The sequence below is a fragment of the Nerophis ophidion genome, linkage group LG01, assembly GCF_033978795.1.
Source record: "Nerophis ophidion isolate RoL-2023_Sa linkage group LG01, RoL_Noph_v1.0, whole genome shotgun sequence".
NCBI classification, from domain to species: Eukaryota; Metazoa; Chordata; class Actinopteri; order Syngnathiformes; family Syngnathidae; genus Nerophis; species Nerophis ophidion.
This window is the reverse complement of record NC_084611.1, coordinates 38,985,376-39,007,934: the sequence shown is the minus strand read 5'-3', so window position 1 is coordinate 39,007,934 and position 22,559 is coordinate 38,985,376. Positions and strand designations below refer to the sequence as shown.

At 38.9% G+C, this 22,559-nt stretch overlaps 1 protein-coding gene across 1 annotated transcript in view; it reads right to left on the bottom strand.

The window, feature by feature from the left end:
- Positions 1-22,206, bottom strand: part of LOC133553998 (leucine-rich repeat-containing protein 43-like) — a 36,449-nt gene extending 14,243 nt beyond the window's left edge. The window contains exons 1-4 of the mRNA XM_061902324.1: positions 21,849-22,206; positions 4,490-4,702; positions 1,126-1,236; positions 922-1,061 (exon numbers count right to left, since the gene is read on the bottom strand). Coding sequence (XP_061758308.1) covers positions 922-1,061; positions 1,126-1,236; positions 4,490-4,702; positions 21,849-21,926 — 542 coding nt within the window. The 5' untranslated portion in view covers positions 21,927-22,206. The remainder of the gene's footprint in view (positions 1-921; positions 1,062-1,125; positions 1,237-4,489; positions 4,703-21,848) is intronic.
- Between the last annotated feature and the right edge of the window lie 353 nt (positions 22,207-22,559).

The window sequence follows — 22,559 nt, the reverse complement described above, 5'->3', positions numbered from 1 at the left end:
GATCATCTATAAAACGGGAAGGCGCTTTGCTGTTTTTAGTAATACACTGCAAAAAACACCAGTTAAATGACAGTGTATTCTGCTGGTTTTAAGATTTTGATGCAAAAGCACTAGTCAAAGATCATCTACAGTACGTGACAGGAGTATTCTGTTATTTTTAGTAATTCACTGCAAAACCAATAGTCAAATATCATCGATGTGAGATGAATATTGAGCTGTTTTTAGGGAATCTTAATGGAAAACCCAAGTCAAAGATCGTATATAAAAAGGGTAGTGCTTTGCTGTTTTTAGTAATCCACTGCGAAAAACACCAGTTAAAAATCATCTAAAAGACAGTGTATTCTGCTGGTTTTAAGATTTTGCTGCAAAAGCACTAGTCAAAGATCATCTACAGTACGTGACAGGAGTATTCTGTTATTTTTAGTAATTCACTGCAAAACCAATAGTCAAATATCATCAATGTGAGATGGATATTGAGCTGTTTTTAAGGAATCTTAATGGAAAACCCAAGCCAAAGATCTTCTATGAAACAGGAGCGCTTTGCTGTTTTTAGTAAACCACTGCACAAAAACTAGTCAAAGATCATTGATGTGACAGGAGTATTCTGCTGTTTTTAGTCATCTGCTGCCAAAAAGCTGATTGATACAAGCTAATGAAAAAGTACAGGTGTGCCTAATGTTGTGAACTGCTCGTGTCAGATCCATGGCGTGGTCCGGAAGTTGGATTCATGAGAAAATATGGTCTCTTGCCTGACAAAGGCCTTCTGAACATGTCGGATGGAGCCTACCCCATGATGCAGCGCTGCCTGTTACGCAATATCAAAGTCGTCTTCTTGCTTTGATCTACGGCGCGGTGGTGAATTGACGGTGCCTCAGCGTGACCTCGTTGACAAGCCACTTCCTGTTTGAGTGTGACCCCTACCAGTGTCTTCCTGTGAGATGAGTGACGTCCCGGTGAGAGCCCAGTCCGTTGGACGCCAGGCCGAGGTACTGCAGACGAGGCGGCGGGGAGTTGGCCAGGCGGCCCAAAGCAGACAGAGAGTTGGCCCGCAGCTCCAACACCTGGCGGACGCACAGACGCACACTCAGCGGGTGGATTGTTCGGCTTTGTGACAAAGACACTTACCTTCAAAGTCCTGGGAAGATTCTCCGCTGAAATCTCAGAGATTTTGTTGGCACTCAGCACAAGTTCTTCCAAGTTACAGAATTTCAGCAGGCAGTCGTCAATAACTGACACCTTGAAGATATCATCAAATCCATCAAAAACTCATCAAAAACTCTTTTATCCCACACGGCATGTGACTAAGTCCTCTCTGGGGAGGGGGGCACCAGGATGACAGGGGATGCAAAACAATAACAGTGCAATACTTTTTCATAACATGGTCACTACTGCATAGTTTCTCTTGTTATATTATTATTTTACAGTTAAATTTTTATTCCCATTGTTTCTTTTTATTTTTATTGTTATTGTAATATTTTTCTATTTTGTTTCCATTTATACCCCTTTATTTACTTTTTAAATTGATCTCAGCTCTGTACACTGTTGCTGGAATTTTTATTTTCCTGAAGGAATCAATAAAATACTATCCATCTATCTATCTATCTATCTGTCTGTCTGTTTGTCCGTCCATCTATCTATCTATCTATCTATCTATCTATCCATCCATCTATCCATCTATCTATCTATCTATCTATCTATCTATCTATAAAAGGTTAAGTAGACTAGATAGCTGTCAAAGGAACATCATATTTACTATTGTTTTTGGCATGTAATAAAGTATTTTAAATACATTGCAGCTGTTTTGATATTACAATTAATACTACAAATACTATAATATAATTTGTTGGTTGATTGATGATTACGTTATTACTATTGGCAACTGCAAATTATTTTTTTTCAACTCAGCAATTATTTCATTCTTGAATTGACTCATTAAAATTCATTCTCCATCCATCTTTTTCCGCTTATCCGAGGTCGGGTCGCGGGGGCAGCAGCCTAAGCAGGGAAGCCCAGACTTCCCTCGCCCCAGCCACTTCATTCAGCTCTTCCCAGGGGATCCCGAGGTGTTCCCAGGCCAGCCGGGAGACATAGTCTTCCCAACGTGTCCTGGGTCTTCCCCATGGTCTCCTACCGGTCGGCCGTGCCCGAAACACCTCCTTAGGGAGGAGTTCGGGGGGCATCCTGGTCAAACCATCTAATCTGGTTCCTCTCCATGTGAAGGAGCAGCGGCTTTACTTTGAGATCCTCCCGGATGACAGAGCTTCTCACCCTATCTCTAAGGGAGAGCCCTGCTACCCGGCGGAGGAAACTCATTTCGGCCGCTTGTACACCGTGATCTTGTCCTTTTGGTCATAACCCAAATCTCATGACCATAGGTGAGGATGGGAACGTAGATCAACCGGTAAATTAAGAGTTTTGCCTTCCGGCTCAGCTCCTCCTTCACCACAACGGATCGATACAGCGTCCGCATTACTGAAGACGCCGGACCGATCCGCCTGTCGATGTCACCATCCACTCTTCCCCCACTCGTGAACAAGACTCCGAGGTACTTGAACTCCTCCACTTGGGGCAGGGTCTCCTCCCCAACCCGGAGATGGCACTACACTCTTTTCCGGTCGAGAACCATGGACTCGGACTTGGAGGTGCTGATTCTCATCTAAAATTAATTTTTTTAAAATAACATTCATCAATTCATAAATTCTGTAAGTATTTATTTATTGATGAAACTTTGTATTTATTAATTAATGTATTACATTGTTTATTTAGCGATCATTACTGTTTATTTACATTTAAATAAACATGTTTAAGTCCGTCTACCTGTGTTGGCCCTGCGATGAGGTGGCGACTTGTCCAGGGTGTACCCCGCTTTCCGGCTGAATGCAGCTGAGATAGGCTCCAGCACCCCGTGACCTCAAAATGGACAAGCGGTAGATAATGGATGGATAGATGGATGTTCAATTAAATAAACTACAAGCTTTGATGACTCATCTTACCTTGACTGCAATTTGTAAAATCTTTGAAATTCATTTGTGTAATTTTCTTTATGAAACTGTGTTTTAAAAAAAAAATTATTTGTTATTTACTTATGAATTATATTTATAGTATGCAATTATATTTGAAATCTGGACAAGCAAAAATGTTCATTGAACTATACACTAAACCACATACATTTTATCAATGTTTTAAAATCCAATTTAGTAGATACATTAAATTAATAAGATATTCATTACTCAGTGGCCTAGTGGTTAGAGTGTCTGCCCTGAGCTCGGTAGGTTGTGAATACAAACCCCGGCCGAGTCATACCAAAGACTATAAAAATGGGACCCATTACCTCCCTGTTTGGCACTCAGCATCAAGGGTTGGAATTGGGGGTTAAATCACCAGAAAGTTTTCCTTGGGTGTGGCACCGCTGCTGCCCACTGCTCCCCTCACCTCCCAAGGGGTGAACAAGGGGATGGGTCAAATGCAGAGGACAAATTTCACCACACCTAGAGTGTATGACTATCATCGGTACTTTAACTTTAACGTGTTTATCTATGATATCATTTATTAATTTATGTATCAAATAAACCTGTGATCCAAAATGATTTTAAGGTAGCAAAGCTTAAACATAGTTGTGAATAATTTTGTGATTGCATTATTTGAGCACTAAACATGCTTAAAACGATCATCACTAAAAACTGAATATGATTGGTATCTTTTAAACACTTAATGTGTAATTTGTCATATCAGGAGCAAAAGTGTTGACTTATTTTTTTACGGGTTTTAGAATAGTTTATCTATTGTATAAAAAATTAGGAGCAAAAGTGTTGACTTGTTTTTTTTTTACTGGTTTTAGAATAGTTTATTTATTGTATAAGAAAACTAGGAGCAAAAGTGTTGACTTATTTTTATGGGTTTTAGAATAGTTTATCTATTTTATAAGAAAATCAGGAGCAAAAGTATTGCCTTTTTTTTTTTACAGGTTTTAGAATAGTTTATTTATTGTATAAGAAAATCAGGAGTAAAAGTGTTGACTTATTTTTTTTTTTTTTACAGGTTTTAGAATCGTTTATGTATTGTAAAAGAAAATCAGGAGCAAAAGTGTTGACTTATTTTTTTACGGGTTTTAAAATAGTTCATCTATTGTATAAGAAAATTGTTTGGAATTTTAATGAACAAAAAAACATTAAGGGGAGAGGTTTCGGGCATATTTGTGAATAATCATTTAATAACTATTGTCTCATATCCAACAGTGTAATACATTTTAAATCTAATTAAAAATAAATATATATACTATTTATATTTGTCTGAAAAGATTACATTCATGACAGTATAAGGCTGAACCATAAACACAAATCAAGCTTTTATCAAGAATGCAAAGATTACTGTTGCTAGGCAGAACTAAGTAGAGGCAGAAAACTTCACTGCCTCAGGTCTAAGAGAAAGGACAAGGACATAAAGTAACTAAGCTAGCCGGAAAAAAATGGGCGATGTTCAGTGCACTCACGTCCTTGTCCACAATGCGTATCGTGCTGAAGTAGCTGCTGATGAAATCGGCGTTGATGCGTTCGGGCGCCACCACTGCTACCCGTCTGAGGGCGGCGGCCTGCGGGCTCCACAGCTCGTCCATCCTCCACGGCGAGTGGGGACAACTCAGCAAGTCCAAAAGCATGTCCGTGTCATCCGTGTCCACCTCCTCTGTGTTGACTTTGATCTTCCTCTGAGAGGAAACAGCATGTTATGTTCTGTTGCTCACCCACCTTCTCTATCATTTTGTCCCTGCTCTTCCTAATTGGACACACCTGATCCTAATTTGTCACTGGGCTATTTAAGCAAGGCACAGACAGTTTTTCTTTGCTGGCGTGCTGCTTCCTGTGCCTTTTAATGCCTCATATTTATGGCTTCCATGCACGCAGGTCAGTTGTGATTTAAAAATTTTTTTTTTTTCATTCTAACCTCGATTTTTTTAATCTCTCCAGAAGTTGAGAGTTTTCCTTTTGTGGGCAGAAACTAGTCCCGGTATGTCTTGGCTGTCCCCTCGCGAACATTGGACGCTCCGATTATAGATTATAAAAGAGGAGAGAAGAAGAAAGAAAATAAATTATACAGTATAATGGTAAAACTAGATCAAGCTCAGCAGTGTTAAGGTAAAGTTAAAGTACCAATGATAGTCACACACACACTAGGTGTGGTGAAATTTGTCCTCTGCATTTGACCCATCCCCTTGTTCACCCATGTAAGGTGAGGGGAGCAATGAGCAGCAGCGGTGACGTGCCGGGAATCACTTTTGGTTATTTAACCCCCAATTCCAACCCTTGATGCTGAGTGCCAAGCAGGGAGGTAATGGGTCCCATTTTCATAGTCTTTGGTATGACTCACAACCCCTTGCTCTCAGGGTGGACACTCTAACCACTAGGTCACTGAATCGATGTGTGCCATGGATTTGAATGAGTGTCAAAGTATACGTATGTATAATTAAGTTTGTTCAAGCATGTGTATGTATAAATGTGCGTATCTATATATGTATATATACATACATATATGTATACATACATATATGTATATATGTATAGATGCATATATGTATACATATACATATATGTATATATAGAAATATATACATATATATACATATATGTATATATATAAATATAGACATATATATATACATATATGTATACATACATACATATATACATATATATATATATATATATATATATATATATATATATATATATATATATATATATATATATATATACATATATGTATACATACATACATATATACATATATATATATATATATATATATATATATATATATATATATATATATATATATACAGTGGGGCAAAAATCTATTTAGTCAGCCACCGATTGTGCAAGTTCTCCCACTTAAAATGAAGACAGAGGTTTGTAATTTTCATCATAAGTATACTTCAACTGTGAGAGACAGAATGTGAAAAAAAATCCAGGAATTCACATTTTAGGAATTTTAAAGAATTTATTTGTAAATTATGGTGGAAAATAAGTATATGGTCAACCATTCAAAGGAGGAAGGAGGTTTTGGCTCAAATTCTCATGATACATGGCCTCATTCATTCTTTCCTTAACACGGATCAATCGTCCTGTCCCTTTAGCAGAAAAACAGCCCCAAAGCATGATGTTTTTTTATACTAAAATGGATATATGGATGATACAGCAGAGGATTGGGAGAATGTCATGTGGTCAGATGAAACCAAAATATAACTTATAAGGATGAGTAAAAAAACACAATCTAGACTGGGCTCCTAAGGGGCCCCAGTCTGGAGAGGAAAAAAAACCTCCATAGCAAAGCACATTTCTTCACGTTTGACTCCCTCGATCGGTCTTGAAGCTGTGGAAACAGGACCAGGCAGTTCTGAAAACACCCCCGGGGACACCTCAATGATAGACGCTTTTGACCTCCCGCCCTCCTCAACGACACCTGGAGTCGAACTTTTGCAGATCGGCTTCAGTCTAAAAAATATTACATCATCACACCCAAGACACACACACACCCCACCGCCTACCCCACGCCTTCACCACCGATTTTTCCCCTCGGGGTGATGGTCGGATGGCAGCGCTTCAAAGCAGCAGTCGCTATCCAGGGCCCCAACTCCCCACCTCTCTGTTGCAAGTTTGTAGTGATTAAATGTAATGTGTATATGTGTGCATTGCACGGAGGTTTTTTTCCCACTCCAAACTAGGCCCCCCTAGGAGCCCAGTCTAGATTGTATTTTTTTACTCATCTTCTTCCCCAGCGTTTTACCTTTCCCCATCTTTTACGGGGCGCCTCGTGGCAACCCATCAGCATTCCAGTTCTGTAACCCTGTACGCTGTTTGTCTAATCATGAACGGGTTTGTGCTGTAAACAAAAATGTTGTTGTACTTGTTGCAATGATAATAAAAACCTATCTACCTATTATTGTATTCCGTTTATATTTACATCTAACACAATTTTCTTAACTCTTATGGATAACGGGGTTTGTATTTTTATGTATTTGTACCTTGTTTTTTCTGTTGTACCTCGGTTTTACTGTTGTACCTCGTTTTTAACCGTTGAACCTCGTTTTTACTGTTGATCTTTGTTTTTAACGACTACTGCTGCAAACCAAATTGCCCCTAAGGGACCATAATGATTTTGTAAGTCTAAGTCTGAGACTAACAGAGGCAGGGCTATGGTTTGTTCCACACCTTCACATGGTTCTTCCTCATAGGAATTAATTGAGCGTGAGCGAACTCCAGCAGGGTTAGGATCGCTCTCAAAAAGCACGAGTACGGACACGAGAAGAGAGTTGAGAAAGAGACCAGGAGTAGGAGCAGCGGAGCAGGGGCCATCGACATTAAAAAATATTTTTCTAAAAATGGTAAGAGTGAAGCCGGAGTACCCGGAGGGAACCCACGCATTCACGGGGAGAACATGCAAACTCCACACAGAAAGATCCCGAGCCTGGATTTGAACCCAGGACTGCAGGAACTTCGTATTGTGAGGCAGACGCACTAACCCCTCTGCTCCCACTTCCAAAGACATGCACCTGGGGATAGGTTGATTGGCAACACTAAATTGGCCCTAGTGTGTGAATGTGAGTGTGAATGTTGTCTGTCTATCTGTGTTGGCTCTGTGATGAGGTGGCGACTTGTCCAGGGTGTACCCCGCCTTCCGCCCGATTGTAGCTGAGATAGGCGCCAGCGCCCCCCGCGACCCCGAAAGGGAATAAGCGGTAGAAAATGGATGGATGGATGGATGGTAAGAGTGAAACTACAGAGGGCTGAAATATTTAGCCTACTTGTCCATTCATTTAATGTCTGTAACATTACCTATGACGGGGCTCAGGCTGGACTCTGGAACCTACATTAGCTGTCATCTGGCCGTACTACACCGTTGGCAAGTCGCCAGTTAATTAAAAAAAATAGAAAAAAAAAGTCCAGTTCATTGTAGAGCAAAGGTGTGACTGTTACACACATATCATTGTTGGCAGCACACCAGAATGCGCCCATACACAGGCTGCATTTAATGGTATAATGACGCATTCAAGTTTTACTGGGTAATTAAAAAATACTGAGTACTTATTCAACATTATTATTAATAATTGATAATTACTGAGTAACTGAATAATGACCTTCGTCAGATGCTCATAATTGCTAATTATGAGCATCTGACAAAGGTCAGTTAAGTTATCATGATGTGTTCAATGTGGTCTTGTAAAATGTATTACTTGGACATTTGATAGCCTAAAAAAGTTAAATGTTAAAAGATTTCTTGTTATTTGTTTTTATACTAATAGAAAATACAAGACACCATAATGGCAACAAAGTAAAAAAACGACTATTTAGAATTTTGGAAAGATTACAGAAGGGATGTCCGATAATATCGGACTGCCGATATTATCAGCCGATAAATGCTTTAAAATGCAATATCGGAAATTATCGATATCGGTTTCAAAGAGTAAAATTAATGACTTTTTAAAACGCCGCTGTGTACACGGACGACGGGAGAAGTACAGAGCGCCAATAAACCTTAAAGGCACTGCCTTTGCGTACCAGCCCAATCCCATAATATCCACGGCTTTTCACACACACAAATGAATGCAATGCATACTTGGTCAACAGCCATACAGGTCACACTGAGGGTGGCCGTATCAACAACTTTAACACTGTTACAAATATGCGCCACACTATAAACCCACACCAAACAAGAATGACAAACACTTTTCGGGAGAACATCCGCACCGTAACACAACATAAACACAACAGAACAAATACCCAGAACCCAGTGCAGCACTAACTCTCCCGGGACGCTACAATATACACCCCCCCCCCCCCCTCACCTCAGCCTCCTCATGCTCTCTCAGGAAGAGCATGTCCCAATTTCCAAGCTGCTGTTTTGAGGCATGTTAAAAAAATAATGCACTTTGTGACTTCAATAATAAACATGGCAGTGCCATGTTGGCATTTTTTTTTTTTATAATTTGAGTTGATTTATGTTGTAAAACCTTGTTACATTGTTTAATGCATCCAGCGGGGCATCACACCAAATTTAAGCATAATAATGCGTTAATTCCAAGACTGTATATATGGGTATCGGTTGATATCGGAATCGGTAATTAAGGAAATATCGGATATCGGCAAAAAAGCCATTATCGGACATCTCTAGTTCAGAGTGACTTTTTAATATTTTAAAAATATGTTTTGCCAGGGAAGGTGAAGCTGTCCGCCTTTAGCTAAAAAGCTTATTCATATTATGTCCAACAATGGGTTAGTTATGCATCAGTTTTTCCATGTATCATAACCAGAGGTGGGTAGAGTAGCCAGAAATTGTACTCAAGTAAGAGTACTGTTACTTTATAGATGTATTACTCAAGTAAAAGTAAGGAGTTGTCACCCAAATATTTACTTGAGTAAAAGTAAAAAGTATGTTGTGAAAAAACTACTCAAGTACTGAGTAACTGATGAGTAACCTGTTAGTTTAATGATTACGACAACAAATAATGCACAAAAACATAAAAATGGCAATGAGCAAATTCAGAGCCAGGACTATCTCTCAAGCAACTAAAACAATAATATATATTTGGTTTTACAATGTATTGAAAAAAAATTTGAAAATGAATTTTACCTTTGCAACCTCATTACACTATTGGCTAAGTTTTATATTCATAAATGTAAGCTTCTCAATACCAGACCTGTTTTTTGTGCCTTTAAAAAAGATTTAGAACTCTACATTTAAACACTCTACCTCTAACAACCAAAAAGCTGTGAAAACGATAATGGTGTGTTCCAAATTTAAGTTATTTACTGAGATTGAGTGAGCCTATGGCTTTGCATTTTGTTTATGTTATATATACTGTATATGTATATTTTGCATTCTATTTGAGTTACTTTGAATTTACAATCCCCTGGCGCTGTTTTGTACGTTTTTTATACTGTTTTTTTTACTGTTTTTGTAGTTACTTGGATTATTATTTTCAACTGTTTGTAATGTTGAAATTTATAAAAAAAGGTTTGTAAAAAAAATAAAAAAAAGTGCAGTTAATCATATGACCGCCTGGCTCTGTTTGATTGGTGAAACGGAGTCAAACGTCACCAGTGACTGCATTTGATTGGTGAAACGCAGGCATGTGATAGACCCTACTTTGAAAGTCTGTCTGACACAACAAAACAAACAAAGCGTGCATTAACAGATCGGTAAAAATCAGTAGCGAGTAGCGAGCTGAATGTAGATAAATGGAGCTGAGTAAAAGTAGCGTTTCTTCTCTATAAATATACTCAAGTAAAAGTAAAAGTATGTTGCAATAAAACTACTCTTAGAAGTACAATTTATCCCAAAAGTTAATCAAGTAGATGTAACGGAGTAAATTTAGCGCGTGGTTAAAAGGGGAGAAGTATATTTACAGCTACAATTCACCAAGTCAAATATTTCATATATATATATATATATATATATATATATATAGATAGATAGATAGATAGATAGATAGATAGATAGATAGATAGATAGATATATTAGAGGTGTGGGAAAAAAATCGATTTGAATACGAATCGCGATTTTCTAGTTGAGCGATTCAGAATCGATTCTCTTTTTTTTTAAATCGATTTTTCTATTTATTATTATTATTATTATTTTTTTTAATTAATCCAAAAAACCAATACACAGCATTACCATAACAATGCAATCCAATTCCAAAACCAAACCTGACCTAGCAACACTCAGAACTGCAATAAACAGAGCAATTGAGAGGAGACACAAACACGACACAGAACAAATCAAATGTAGTGAAACAAAAATGAATATTATCAACAACAGTATCAATATTAGTTATAATTTCAGCATAGCAGTGATTAAAAATCCCTCATTGACATTATCATTAGAACTTTAGAAAAGTAAAAAAAAGAACAATAGTGTCACAGTGGCTTACACTTGCATCACATCTCATAAGCTTGACAACACACTCTGTCCAATGTTTTCACAAAGATAAAATAAGTCATATTTTTGGTTCGTTTAATAGTTAAAACAAAATTACATTATTGCAATCAGTTGATAAAACATTGTCCTTTACAATTATGAAAGCTTTTTAAAAACAATCTACTACTTTGCTAGCATGTCAGCAGACTGGGGTAGATCCTGCTGAAATCCTATATATTGAATGAATAGATAATCGTTTTGATTTGGAAAAATATCGTTTTTGAATCGAGAATCGCATTGAATCGAAAAAATTGATATATAATCGAATCGCGACCCCAAGAATCGATAGTGAATGGAATTATGGGACACCCAAAGATTCACAGCCCTAATATATATATATATACATATATATATATATATATACATATATATATATATATGTGGTTGTGTGTATATATATATATATATATATATATATATATATATATATATATATATATATATATATATGTGTGTGTGTATATATATATATATATGTGTGTGTATATATATATATATATATATATATGTGTATATATATATATATATATATATATATATATATATATATATATATATATATATATATATATATATATATATATATATATATATATCTTGATTGGATTATCCAGAGAATAGTGCTCGATACCGTGGTAGAGCGCAATATGTAGGTGTGGGAAAAAATCACAAGACTACTTCATCTCTACAGATCTGTTTCATGAGGGGTTCCCTCAATCATCAGGAGATTTTAATGGAAGCATTCACATACAATGGTTTATATAGAGCACAGAGTGGGTGGGTACAAGCAGGCGTAGGGTGTGGTGATTGGCTCATGTGTTACCTAGGAGGTGTTTCCGTCTGTGGCGGCATGTTGAAATGATTTCACTGCGCTTGTTGAGGGATGATAGATCTGGATGATATATAATAAACAGTTTCTCTTTTAAGCATAGGTTGCATCTTTTATTACCACTGTTGTAAGGTGTGCTGGATGCAAGAATTTGCCATGTTATTGAATATTCAACATTATTGTCTTTGAGGTTCCAAATGTGTTTGCTGAGTTCTGTAGAATTCTGCAAAGTCTGGTTTCTAAAGGAGGCGTTGTGATTATTCCATCTTGTTTTGAACGCTCCTTCGGTTAATCCTACGTACGTGTCGGATGATTGATGATTGAGGGAACCCCTCATGAAACAGATCTGTAGAGATGAAGTAGTCTTGTGATTTTTTCCCACACCTACATATTGCGCTCTACCACGGTATCGAGCACTATTCTCTGGATAATCCAATCAAGACATATTCCGCTCCAAATTGACATTTGTTGAGCACTGTACGACGATCCGAAATGGAAAAGTTCAGCATCGACTACTCCACGAAGAACATTCCCATACCCGGGCAGAAGGACTACAAGCAAAGACTCATAGAAAAGACGGAACACTTCCTAAGAAGGATGCGGTGGAAAGCACACTTTTTCCTCCACCCTGAAACAAAAGGAACGCAAAAGGAAACTTACGGATTCAAATCTACCAAGAACCCACCCACAGTCAAGGAATTAAAGGACTTTGAGAACGACATGCTCAAAATGATACAATCAGTCAAATTTAAGCCAGCCCGCAACCCATTCCTCACCAAGCTGAAAAATGACACGGAGCGCATCAAGAAAGTAAGCAACCTCATCATAGCCGCCGATAAAACCACAAACTTCTACAGAATGGACATACCAGAACATAACTCTTTACTGGACAAAAGCATCACCAAATCATACAAAAAAGCGCAACCCAACACTTTACAGAACATCCACCTGGAAAACAAGCGGATCGCAACCGAACTGGACATTGAGGACAGGGTGGACGCCACAGCCAACAAAGAAGCCTTCATCACATTGAAGGACCACAAACCCAACTTCGCAAATAACCCAACATGCCGACTAATAAACCCAACTAAATCCGAAATAGGAAAAATCAGCAAAATAATCCTGGACAGAATCAACGCAAAAATCAAGGACAAAACACCACTCAACCAATGGAGAAATACAGCAGCAGTAATCAAATGGTTCAACAACATCCAAGACAAACAACAACACAACTTTATCTCCTTCGACATCGAATAATTTTACCCTTCCATCACGCAAGACCTACTGACCCAAGCACTAAACTTCGCCTCGGACTACGACTCAATCACAGGCAACGAAAGAAACATCATCATCCACGCAAAGAACTCCATACTCATCCACAACAGTACACCATGGCAAAAAAAGAACAATTCAACATTTGACGTTACTATGGGGAGTTTTGACGGAGCAGAAACGTGCGAACTCGTTGGGAGTTTCCTCCTCCCCCAGCTTGCTAGCCTCAACCTGAACGTTGGTATTTACCGTGATGACGGACTGGCAGTGTGCCGCGCCTCGCCAAGGAGCAGCGAGAACACCAAGAAGCGCATATGCCAAATCTTCAAAGAAAACGGCCTACGGATCACGATTGAAGCCAACAAGCAAACCGTCAACTTCCTCGACGTCACTTTCAACCTGAGAAATAACAGCTACCAACCATTCACGAAACCCAACACAACACTCCAATATGTGCACCATGACAGCAACCACCCACCCACCACGACAAAAAGAATACCTACCGGAATTAATAAAAGGCTATCGATGCTGTCATCCAGCAAAGCTGAATTCGACCAAGCAACCCCCCCGTACCAGAAAGCACTTGATGAAAGCGGATACAACTTCACCCTCACCTATGAACCCACTCCAGGAAACCAACCAAAAAAGAGCAGAAAACGAAACAACATCATCTGGTACAATCCGCCATTCAGCAAAGACGTCTCAACCAACATCGGCCGCAAGTTCCTCACTCTGATCGACAAACACTTCCCCAAAGGCAACACCCTAAGAAAAATATTCAACAAGAACAACATTAAATTGAGCTACAGGTGTATGAATAACATGCAACAAATCATTTCAAACCACAACAAAGCAATTGCAAAAGGACTGCCTGCCCCCAGACTAAACGACTCTGAAACCAATAATGAATGTAACTGTCGCAAGAAACCTGATTGCCCTCTCAACGGAAGGTGCTTAAAGACATCAGTCGTTTACCAAGCAAAGGTAATACGCAAGGACATTAACACATCCGACACGTACGTAGGATTAACCGAAGGAGCGTTCAAAACAAGATGGAATAATCACAACGCCTCAATTAGAAACCAGACTTTGCAGAATTCTACAGAACTCAGCAAACACATTTGGAACCTCAAAGACAATAATGTTGAATATTCAATAACATGGCAAATTCTTGCATCCAGCACACCTTACAACAGTGGTAATAAAAGATGCAACCTATGCTTAAAAGAGAAACTGTTTATTATATATCATCCAGATCTATCATCCCTCAACAAGCGCAGTGAAATCATTTCAACATGCCGCCACAGACGGAAACACCTCCTAGGTAACACATGAGCCAATCACCACACCCTACGCCTGCTTGTACCCACCCACTCTGTGCTCTATATAAACCATTGTATGTGAATGCTTCCATTAAAATCTCCTGATGATTGAGGGAACCCCTCATGAAACAGATCTGTAGAGATGAAGTAGTCTTGTGATTTTTTCCCACACCTACATATATATATATATATATATGTATATATATATGTATATACAAACCCCGTTTCCATATGAGTTGGGAAATTATGTTAGATGTAAATATAAATGGAATAGAATGATTTGCAAATCATTTTCAACCCATATTCAGTTGAATATGCTACAAAGACAACATATTTGATGTTAAAACTGATAAACATTTTTTTTGTGCAAATAATCATTAACTTTAGAATTTGATGCCAGCAACACGTGACAAAGAATTTGGGAAAGGTGGCAATAAATACTGATAAAGTTGAAGAATGCTCATCAAACACTTATTTGGAACATCCCACAGGTGTGCAGGCTAATTGGGAACAGTTGGGTGCCATGGTTGGGTACAAAAGCAGCTTCCATGAAATGCCAAGTAATTCACAAACAAGGATGGGGCGAGGGTCACCAATTTGTAAGCAAATTGTCGAACAGTTTTAGAACAACATTTCTCAACGAGCTATTGCAAGGAATTTAGGGATTTCACCATCTAGTGTCGGTAAAATCATCAAAAGGTTCAGAGAATCTGGAGACATCACTGCATGTAAGAGATTGATATTACGGACCTTTGAGCCCTCAGGCGGTACTGCATCAAAAACTGACATCAGTGTGTAAAGGATATTACCACATGGGCTCAGGAACACTTCATAAAACCACTGTCAGTAACTACATTTGGTCACTACATCTGTAAGTGCAAGTTAAAACTCTACTATGCAAATCGAAAGCCATTTATCAACAACACACAGGAACGCCGCCGGCTTCGTTGGGCCCGAGCTCATCTAAGATGAACTGATGCAAAGTGGAAAAGTGTTCTGTGATCTGACGAGTCCACATTTCAAATTATATTTGGAAACTATGGACGTGGTGTCCTCAGAAACAAAGAGGAAAATAACCATCCGGATTGTTATAGGCGCAAAGTTCAAAAGCCAGCATCTGTGATGGTATGGGGGTGTATTAGTGCCCGAGGCATGGGTAACTTACACATTTGTAAAGGCACCATTAATGCTGAATGGTCCATACAGGTTTTGGAGCAACATATGTTGTCATCCAAGCAACATATCATGGACGCCCCTGCTTATTTCAGCAAAAAAATGCCAAGGCATGTGTTACAACAGCGTGGCTTCGTAGTAAAAGAGTGCGGGTACTTTCCTGGCCCGCCTGCAGTCCAGACATGTTTCCCATCGAAAATTTGTTGCGCATTATGAAGCCTAAAATACGACAACAAGACCCCGGACTGTTGAACAACTTAAACTGTACATCAAGCAAGAATGGTAAAGAATTCCACTTTCAAAGCTTCAACAATTAGTTTCCTCAGTTCCCAAACATTTAGTGAGTGTTGTTAAAAGAAAAGGTGATGTAACACAGTGGTGAACATGCCCTTTCCCAAATACTTTGGCACATGTTGCAGCCATTAAATTATAAGTTAATTATTATTTGCAAAAAAAAAAAAAAAGTTTATGAGTTTGAACATCAAGTATCTTGTCTTTGTAGTGCATTCAATTGAATATGGGTTGAAAATGATTTGCAAATCATTGTATTCCGTTTACATTTACATCTAACACAATTTCCCAACTTATATGTAAATGGGGTTTGTATACATATATATATATATATATATATATATATATATATGTGTGTATAAGAAATACTTGACTTTCAGTGAATTCTAGTTATATATATATTATATATATATAAATGTACATATATATATATATATATATATGTAAATATATACATATATATAAAAGAAATACTTGAATTTCAGTTTTAATTTATTTACACATATACACACACATAACACTCATCTACTCATTGTTGAGTTAAGGGTTGAATTGTCCATCCTTGTTCTATTCTCTGTCACTATTTTTCTAACCATATGCATGTACAGTAGATAGCAGTATTGTCCTGTTTAAGAGTGTCACAACATTGGCCTCCAGCTCCGCCTGAATTTCGGGAGATTTTCGGGAGAAAATTTCTCCTGGGAGGTTTTCAGGAGAGGCGCTGAATTTCGAGTCTCCTGGAAAATCCGGGAGGGTTGAACAACACACTCTCGTTGTTGTTATGCTCCGCTCGCGGCGGTTTGATGAGGTCATCAAGAGTCGCAAGTAAACATCTCATGCTGCAGTCGTCAACTCCTGCGTTGTGTGTGAGAGAGGTGATATGGGAGAGGGGAGGGGCTTTTGACTGGGCGACGCAATATCCGCGTTTTACCGGATATGTGTATCGCTCAGGAAAGCGGCGTTTTAAAAAGTCATTATTTTTACTTTTTGAAAGTGATACAAAAAATTTCCGATATTACATGTTAATGCATTTATCGGCCGATAATATTGGGCTTTCCATATTATCTCTAGTCAAGATGAGTCCATACAGGTTTGGACTTTATATATGTACCTGTGCTTTGTATTAATTATTCTCCAGCAATATTATTACATTACCTGTCTGCCTACCTCGCCTATTCCTGTCGGTAAATCTGGCAACACCTGTTCCGGCTTCTTTATATGCCAGCCTGCCCAAGAACAGGGCTGGATCATTTTTCTGTGTTAAAGCTGCTCTAATGAGACAGTACGTGTTGATTTCCTAAGAAGTTTATTGTCTTGTGCACTTCCTAACTGGATGTGCCTTCTTTTTTTTTTTTTTTTTTTGGAATATACTTTTTACCTGTCCCACGCCTGCCGTCTCTGCATCTTGGGGGTTCCAGACCGATAGGATGCAACAATTGTAAAGCCTTTTTAGTGCTTTTAGATCTTACAGCTGCCTTTGACACAGTCGACCACACAATTCTTTTAGACCGCCAGAGAGACTGTGTGGGCATTAGGGGGACTGCATTACAGTGGTTCAGATCTTACCTGTCTGAGAGGTCCTTCTCTGTCAGGCTGGGGGACGCCACCTTTTCTTCTGCCCCGCTTTACTGTGGTGTCCCCCAGGGATTTATTTTAGGCCCCATCCTGTTCGCTCTTCATCTCCTCCCTCTTGGAGATATTTTTAAGAAACATGGAGTGTTTTATCACTTTTATGCAGATGACTGCCAAATTTATATGCAGATTTCAAAAGGCCACGGCCTCCTGACACCCCTTCTTAACTGTCTATGCGAAGTCAAGGCTTGGTTAGCCCAGAATTCTTTAATGATGAATGAGGGAAAAGCGGAAATTTTAGTTTTTGGTCCGGCCCTCACTGACTTGGGACCATTGCAAAATTATGTGCGTCCCAAAGTCACCAACCTTGGCGTCACTATAGACAGCGATTTTAAACTAGACAAACAAGTCAATGGCGTTTTAAAATTGTGTTTTTATCACCTTCGTCTTTTAGTAAAGGTTAAACCGTTTTTATCTTTTAACCTTTTTGAACAAGTCGTGCATGCTTTTATTTCAAGTCGCCTGGACTACTGCAATGCACTTTATGCTGGCATTAGCCAAAAAGCTCTCTCCCGGTTGCATATAACCCCAATTCTTTAGAGTTTGCACTGGCTCCCAGTTCATTTTAGAATTGATTTTAAAACATTGCTGTTTGTTTTTAAATCTTAACATGGACTGGCACCTGAGTATATCTCGGACCTCATCCAAATTTACATTCCTGCGCGCGCTCTGAGGTCCGAGAGCCAGTTCCAGCTCGTGGTGCCCAAGACCAGACTTAAGACCAGGGGAGACAGGGCCTTCTCTGTGGTCGGCCCTAAGCTCTGGAACACTCTGCCCCTCCATGTTCAAACTGCCTCCACAGTGGAGTGTTTTAAGTCTCGTCTTAAGACCCACTTTTATTCTTTGGCTTTTAACACTCTGTGAGTTGTGTGGTCCTCTGTCCTCTGTTGTCCTTTGTGTTTTTTATACACTTTGATTTCTATTTTACTGTTTTAATTGATTTTACCCTTTAAAATTGTTTTTAATCATATTTGTTTTTATATTGTTTTTTTTAATATTGGTTTTATATTTATTTATTTTTTGTTTTTATTCAGTCATTGGTGGAGCATAATATTGTTTTTTTAATATTGTTTTTAACATGGCTGTGCAGCACTTTGGAATCGTTATTGTTGTTTAAATGTGCTATATAAATAAAGTGGATTGGATTGGATTGAATTTAGTAACTTTTTGTAGAGTTTAGCAGCATGTTGTACTATTTACTCGTGTTTAGAAGCATTTAGTAGTCTTTAGAAGCATTTTTGTAGAGTTTGGTAACATTTAGCAGCATTTTGGATCAAAAAGTAGGGCATGCAATAATTTTGTAGTGCACTGTTCAGTAGAAAATTGACCTTTGACTTAGAAATGATGGAGATGACGATTTCATTTTCCAGCATGATCTGGCACCTGCCCACAGTGCCAAACCAGCAGTAACTCCATTGGCCTGCCAACTCCCCTGACCTGAACCCCATAGAGAATTTGAGGGGTATTGTGAAGAAGGAGCTGAAAGACACCAGACCCAATAATGCAAATGAGCTAATTGAAACATCCTGGGCATCCGTAACACCTCAGCAATGCCACAGGCCGATTGCCTCCATGCCACGCCGCATTGATGCAGTAATCCACGCAAAAGGATTCCCAACCAAGTACTGAGTGTATTAATGGACATTTTCAAATGTTTGATTTTGTTTTGCTGCTATAAATCTTTTTTTTTTACTTGGCCTGATGAAATATTACAATTTTTTGAGATAAGATTTTTGAGTTTTCTTAACCCGATGCCATAATCAGAAATACTAAAATAATAAAAGGCTAGCAATATTTCAGTTCATGTGTAATGAATCCAGAATGTATAACATTTTCATGTTTTTAGCCACCGGGGTTCGTGCATCTGCCTCACAATATGAAGGTCCTGAGCAGTCTTGGGTTCAATCCCAGGGCTCGGGATCTTTCTGTGTGGAGTTTGCATGTTCTCCCCGTGACAGCGTGGGTTCCCTGCGGATACTTCGGCTTCCTCCCACTTCCAAAGACATGCACCTGGGGATAGGTTGATTGGCAACTCTAAATGGTCCCTAATGTGTGAATGTGAGTGTGAATGTTGTCTGTCTATCTGTGTTGGTCCTGTGATGAAGTGGTGACTTGTCCAAGGTGTGCACCGCCTTCCACCCGAATTCAGCTGAGATAGGCTCCAACACCCCCCCGTCCCCCCAAAAGGTACATGCGGCAGAAAATGGACAGATGGATGGATCACAATATTCTAATTTTCTGAGACAGTCCTGTATATATTGTAGCATATCTTGCTGGATGGTAGCTTTAGCATTCATTTTTTAAAATTTAGCATGAAAGCAAATGCCCATTGAACCAAAATGTAACCATGCAGATTATTAGCTGTTAGCATACTAACTATTAACAGGTAGCATATCCATTTTTATAAAAATTATTTAACCATGTACAAACCCTGTTTCCATATGAGTTGGGAAAATGTGTTAGATGTAAATATAAATGGAATAGAATTATTTGCAAATCATTTTCAACCCATATTCAGTTGAATATGCTACAAAGACAACATAATTGATGTTCAAACTGATAAACATTTTTTTTTGTGCAAATAATCATTAACTTTAGAATTTGATGCCAGCAGCACGTGACAAAGAAGTTGGGAAAGGTGGCAATAAATACTGATAAAGTTGAGGAATGCTCATCAAACACTTATTTGGAACATCCCACAGATGTGCAGGCTAATTGGGAACAGGTGGGTGCCATGATTGGGTATAAAACAGCTTCCCAAAAAATGCTCAGTCTTTCACAAGAAAGGATGGGGCGAGGTACACCCCTTTGTCCACAACTGCGTGAGCAAATAGTCAAACAGTTTAAGAACAACGTTTCTCAAAGTGCAATTGCAAGAAATTTAGGGATTTCAACATCTACGCTCCATAATATCATCAAAAGGTTCAGGGAATCTGGAGAAATCAATCCACGTAAGCGGCATGGCCGGAAACCAACATTGAATGACCGTGACCTACGATCCCTCAGACGGCACCGTATCAAAAACCGACATCAATCTCTAAAGGATATCACCACATGGGCTCTGGAACACTTCAGAAAACTACTGTCACTAAATACAGTTCGTCGCTACAGCTACATCTGTAAGTGCAAGTTAAAGCTCTACTATGCAAAGCGAAAGCCATTTATCAACAACATCCAGAAACGCTTCTCTGGGCCCGAGATCCTCTAAGATGGACTGATGCAAAGTGGAAAAGTGTTCTGTGGTCCGACGAGTCCACATTTCAAATTGTTTTTGGAAATATTCGATATCGTGTCATCCGGACCAAAGGGGAAGCAAACCATCCGGACTGTTATCGACGCAAAGTTCAAAAGCCAGCATCTGTATTGGTATGGGGGTGCATTAGTGCCCAAGACATGGGTAACTTACACATCTGTGAAGGCACCATTAATGCTGAAAGGTACATACAGGTTTTGGAACAACATATGTCAATCAATCAATCAATCAATGTTTATTTATATAGCCCCAAATCACAAATGTCTCAATGGACTGCACTAATCATTACGACTACAACATCCTCGGAAGAACCCACAAAAGGGCAAGGAAAACTCACACCCAGTGGGCAGGGAGAATTCACATCCAGTGGGACGCCAGTGACAATGCTGACTATGAGAAACCTTGGAGAGGACCTCAGATGTGGGCATACTTATTTCAGCAAGACAATGCCAAGCCACATTCAGGACGTGTTACAACAGCGTGGCTTCGTAAAAAGAGTGCGGGTACTTTCCTGGCCCGCCTGCAGTCCAGACCTGTCTCCCACCGAAAATGTGTGGCGTATTATGAAGCGTAAAATACGACAGTGGAGACCCCGGACTGTTGAATGACTGAAGCTCTACATAAAACAAGAATGGGAAAGATTTCCACTTTTAAAGTTTCAACAATTAGTTTCCTCAGTTCCCACACGTTTATTGAGTGTTGTTAAAAGAAAAGGTGATGTAACACAGTGGTGAACATGCCGTTTCCCAACTACTTTGGCAGTGTTGCAGCCATGAAATTCTAAGTTAATGATTATTTGAAAAAAAAAAAATAAAGTTCCTGAGTTTGAACATCAAATATCTTGTCTTTGTAGTGCATTCAACTGAATATGGGTTGAAAAAGATTTGCAAATCATTGTATTCTGTTTATATTTCCATCTAACACAATTTCCCAACTCATATAGAAACGGGGTTTGTACTATAAATAATATCATACTCCCAGTCGACATATTCCTCATGTTAATGATTATATAATCATACATTTTTGGTGTTTTATTTGTACTAATTTAATAAAATGTAGTATACTACATTAAATAATCCTATTTTTTGGGACCCTTTCCTATACTCACCCAGGTGCCTTTTCCGCAGGGAAACTGATTGAGACACAGACGACTAATATGTTTGTCCAAAACGACCGAAAGCGCCATGGAGCTTATCCTCACGGACTGGGCTGACTCCTTCCCTTTTGCCGGCTGAGTTTGTCACCAGAGGCGTCCATGGTTCCGAAAGGGACTTTTGGTCTTCTTGCCGCCCGGGGTCGAGGCTCCTTGTTGGGCTTGGGTTGCTTGGCGACAGTCGGGGTTTGCTCCAGCAACAGTGTGTCAAGTGTCTCTGAACGGGCCACAGCTGCATTGTCATCGCTGAGCAAGGAAGAAGACTCGAAAGACTTTAGTTGGATGCATTTCTACCATCAATATTTGGACTTTTGAAGTTAAGACTTGGCTTGTATTAGCAGCGTGCATGTTTTAATAATACCCCGCATAGCTTTTGTACAGGCAGTGTTTCATCATCTTCGTGTCATCACCAACACATCATCAAAGACCTTCTTCTTCCTCACTTGAATTTACTAAACCAACAAAATATTATTGGAGGGGAGAGAAAAATTAAGGAGCATAATTTAAAGAGAAATAAACTTTGAAGGGTGACTTCAAACATTTATGACAATGCCTCACGTATAACGTTCTGGTAAAATTGCAGCCATGACACTAGTTTACTACTGAAGGCTTTTTATTGTTGAATATTTTAATGTGTCAACTCCAGCAATGTTTTTAAAATATAAA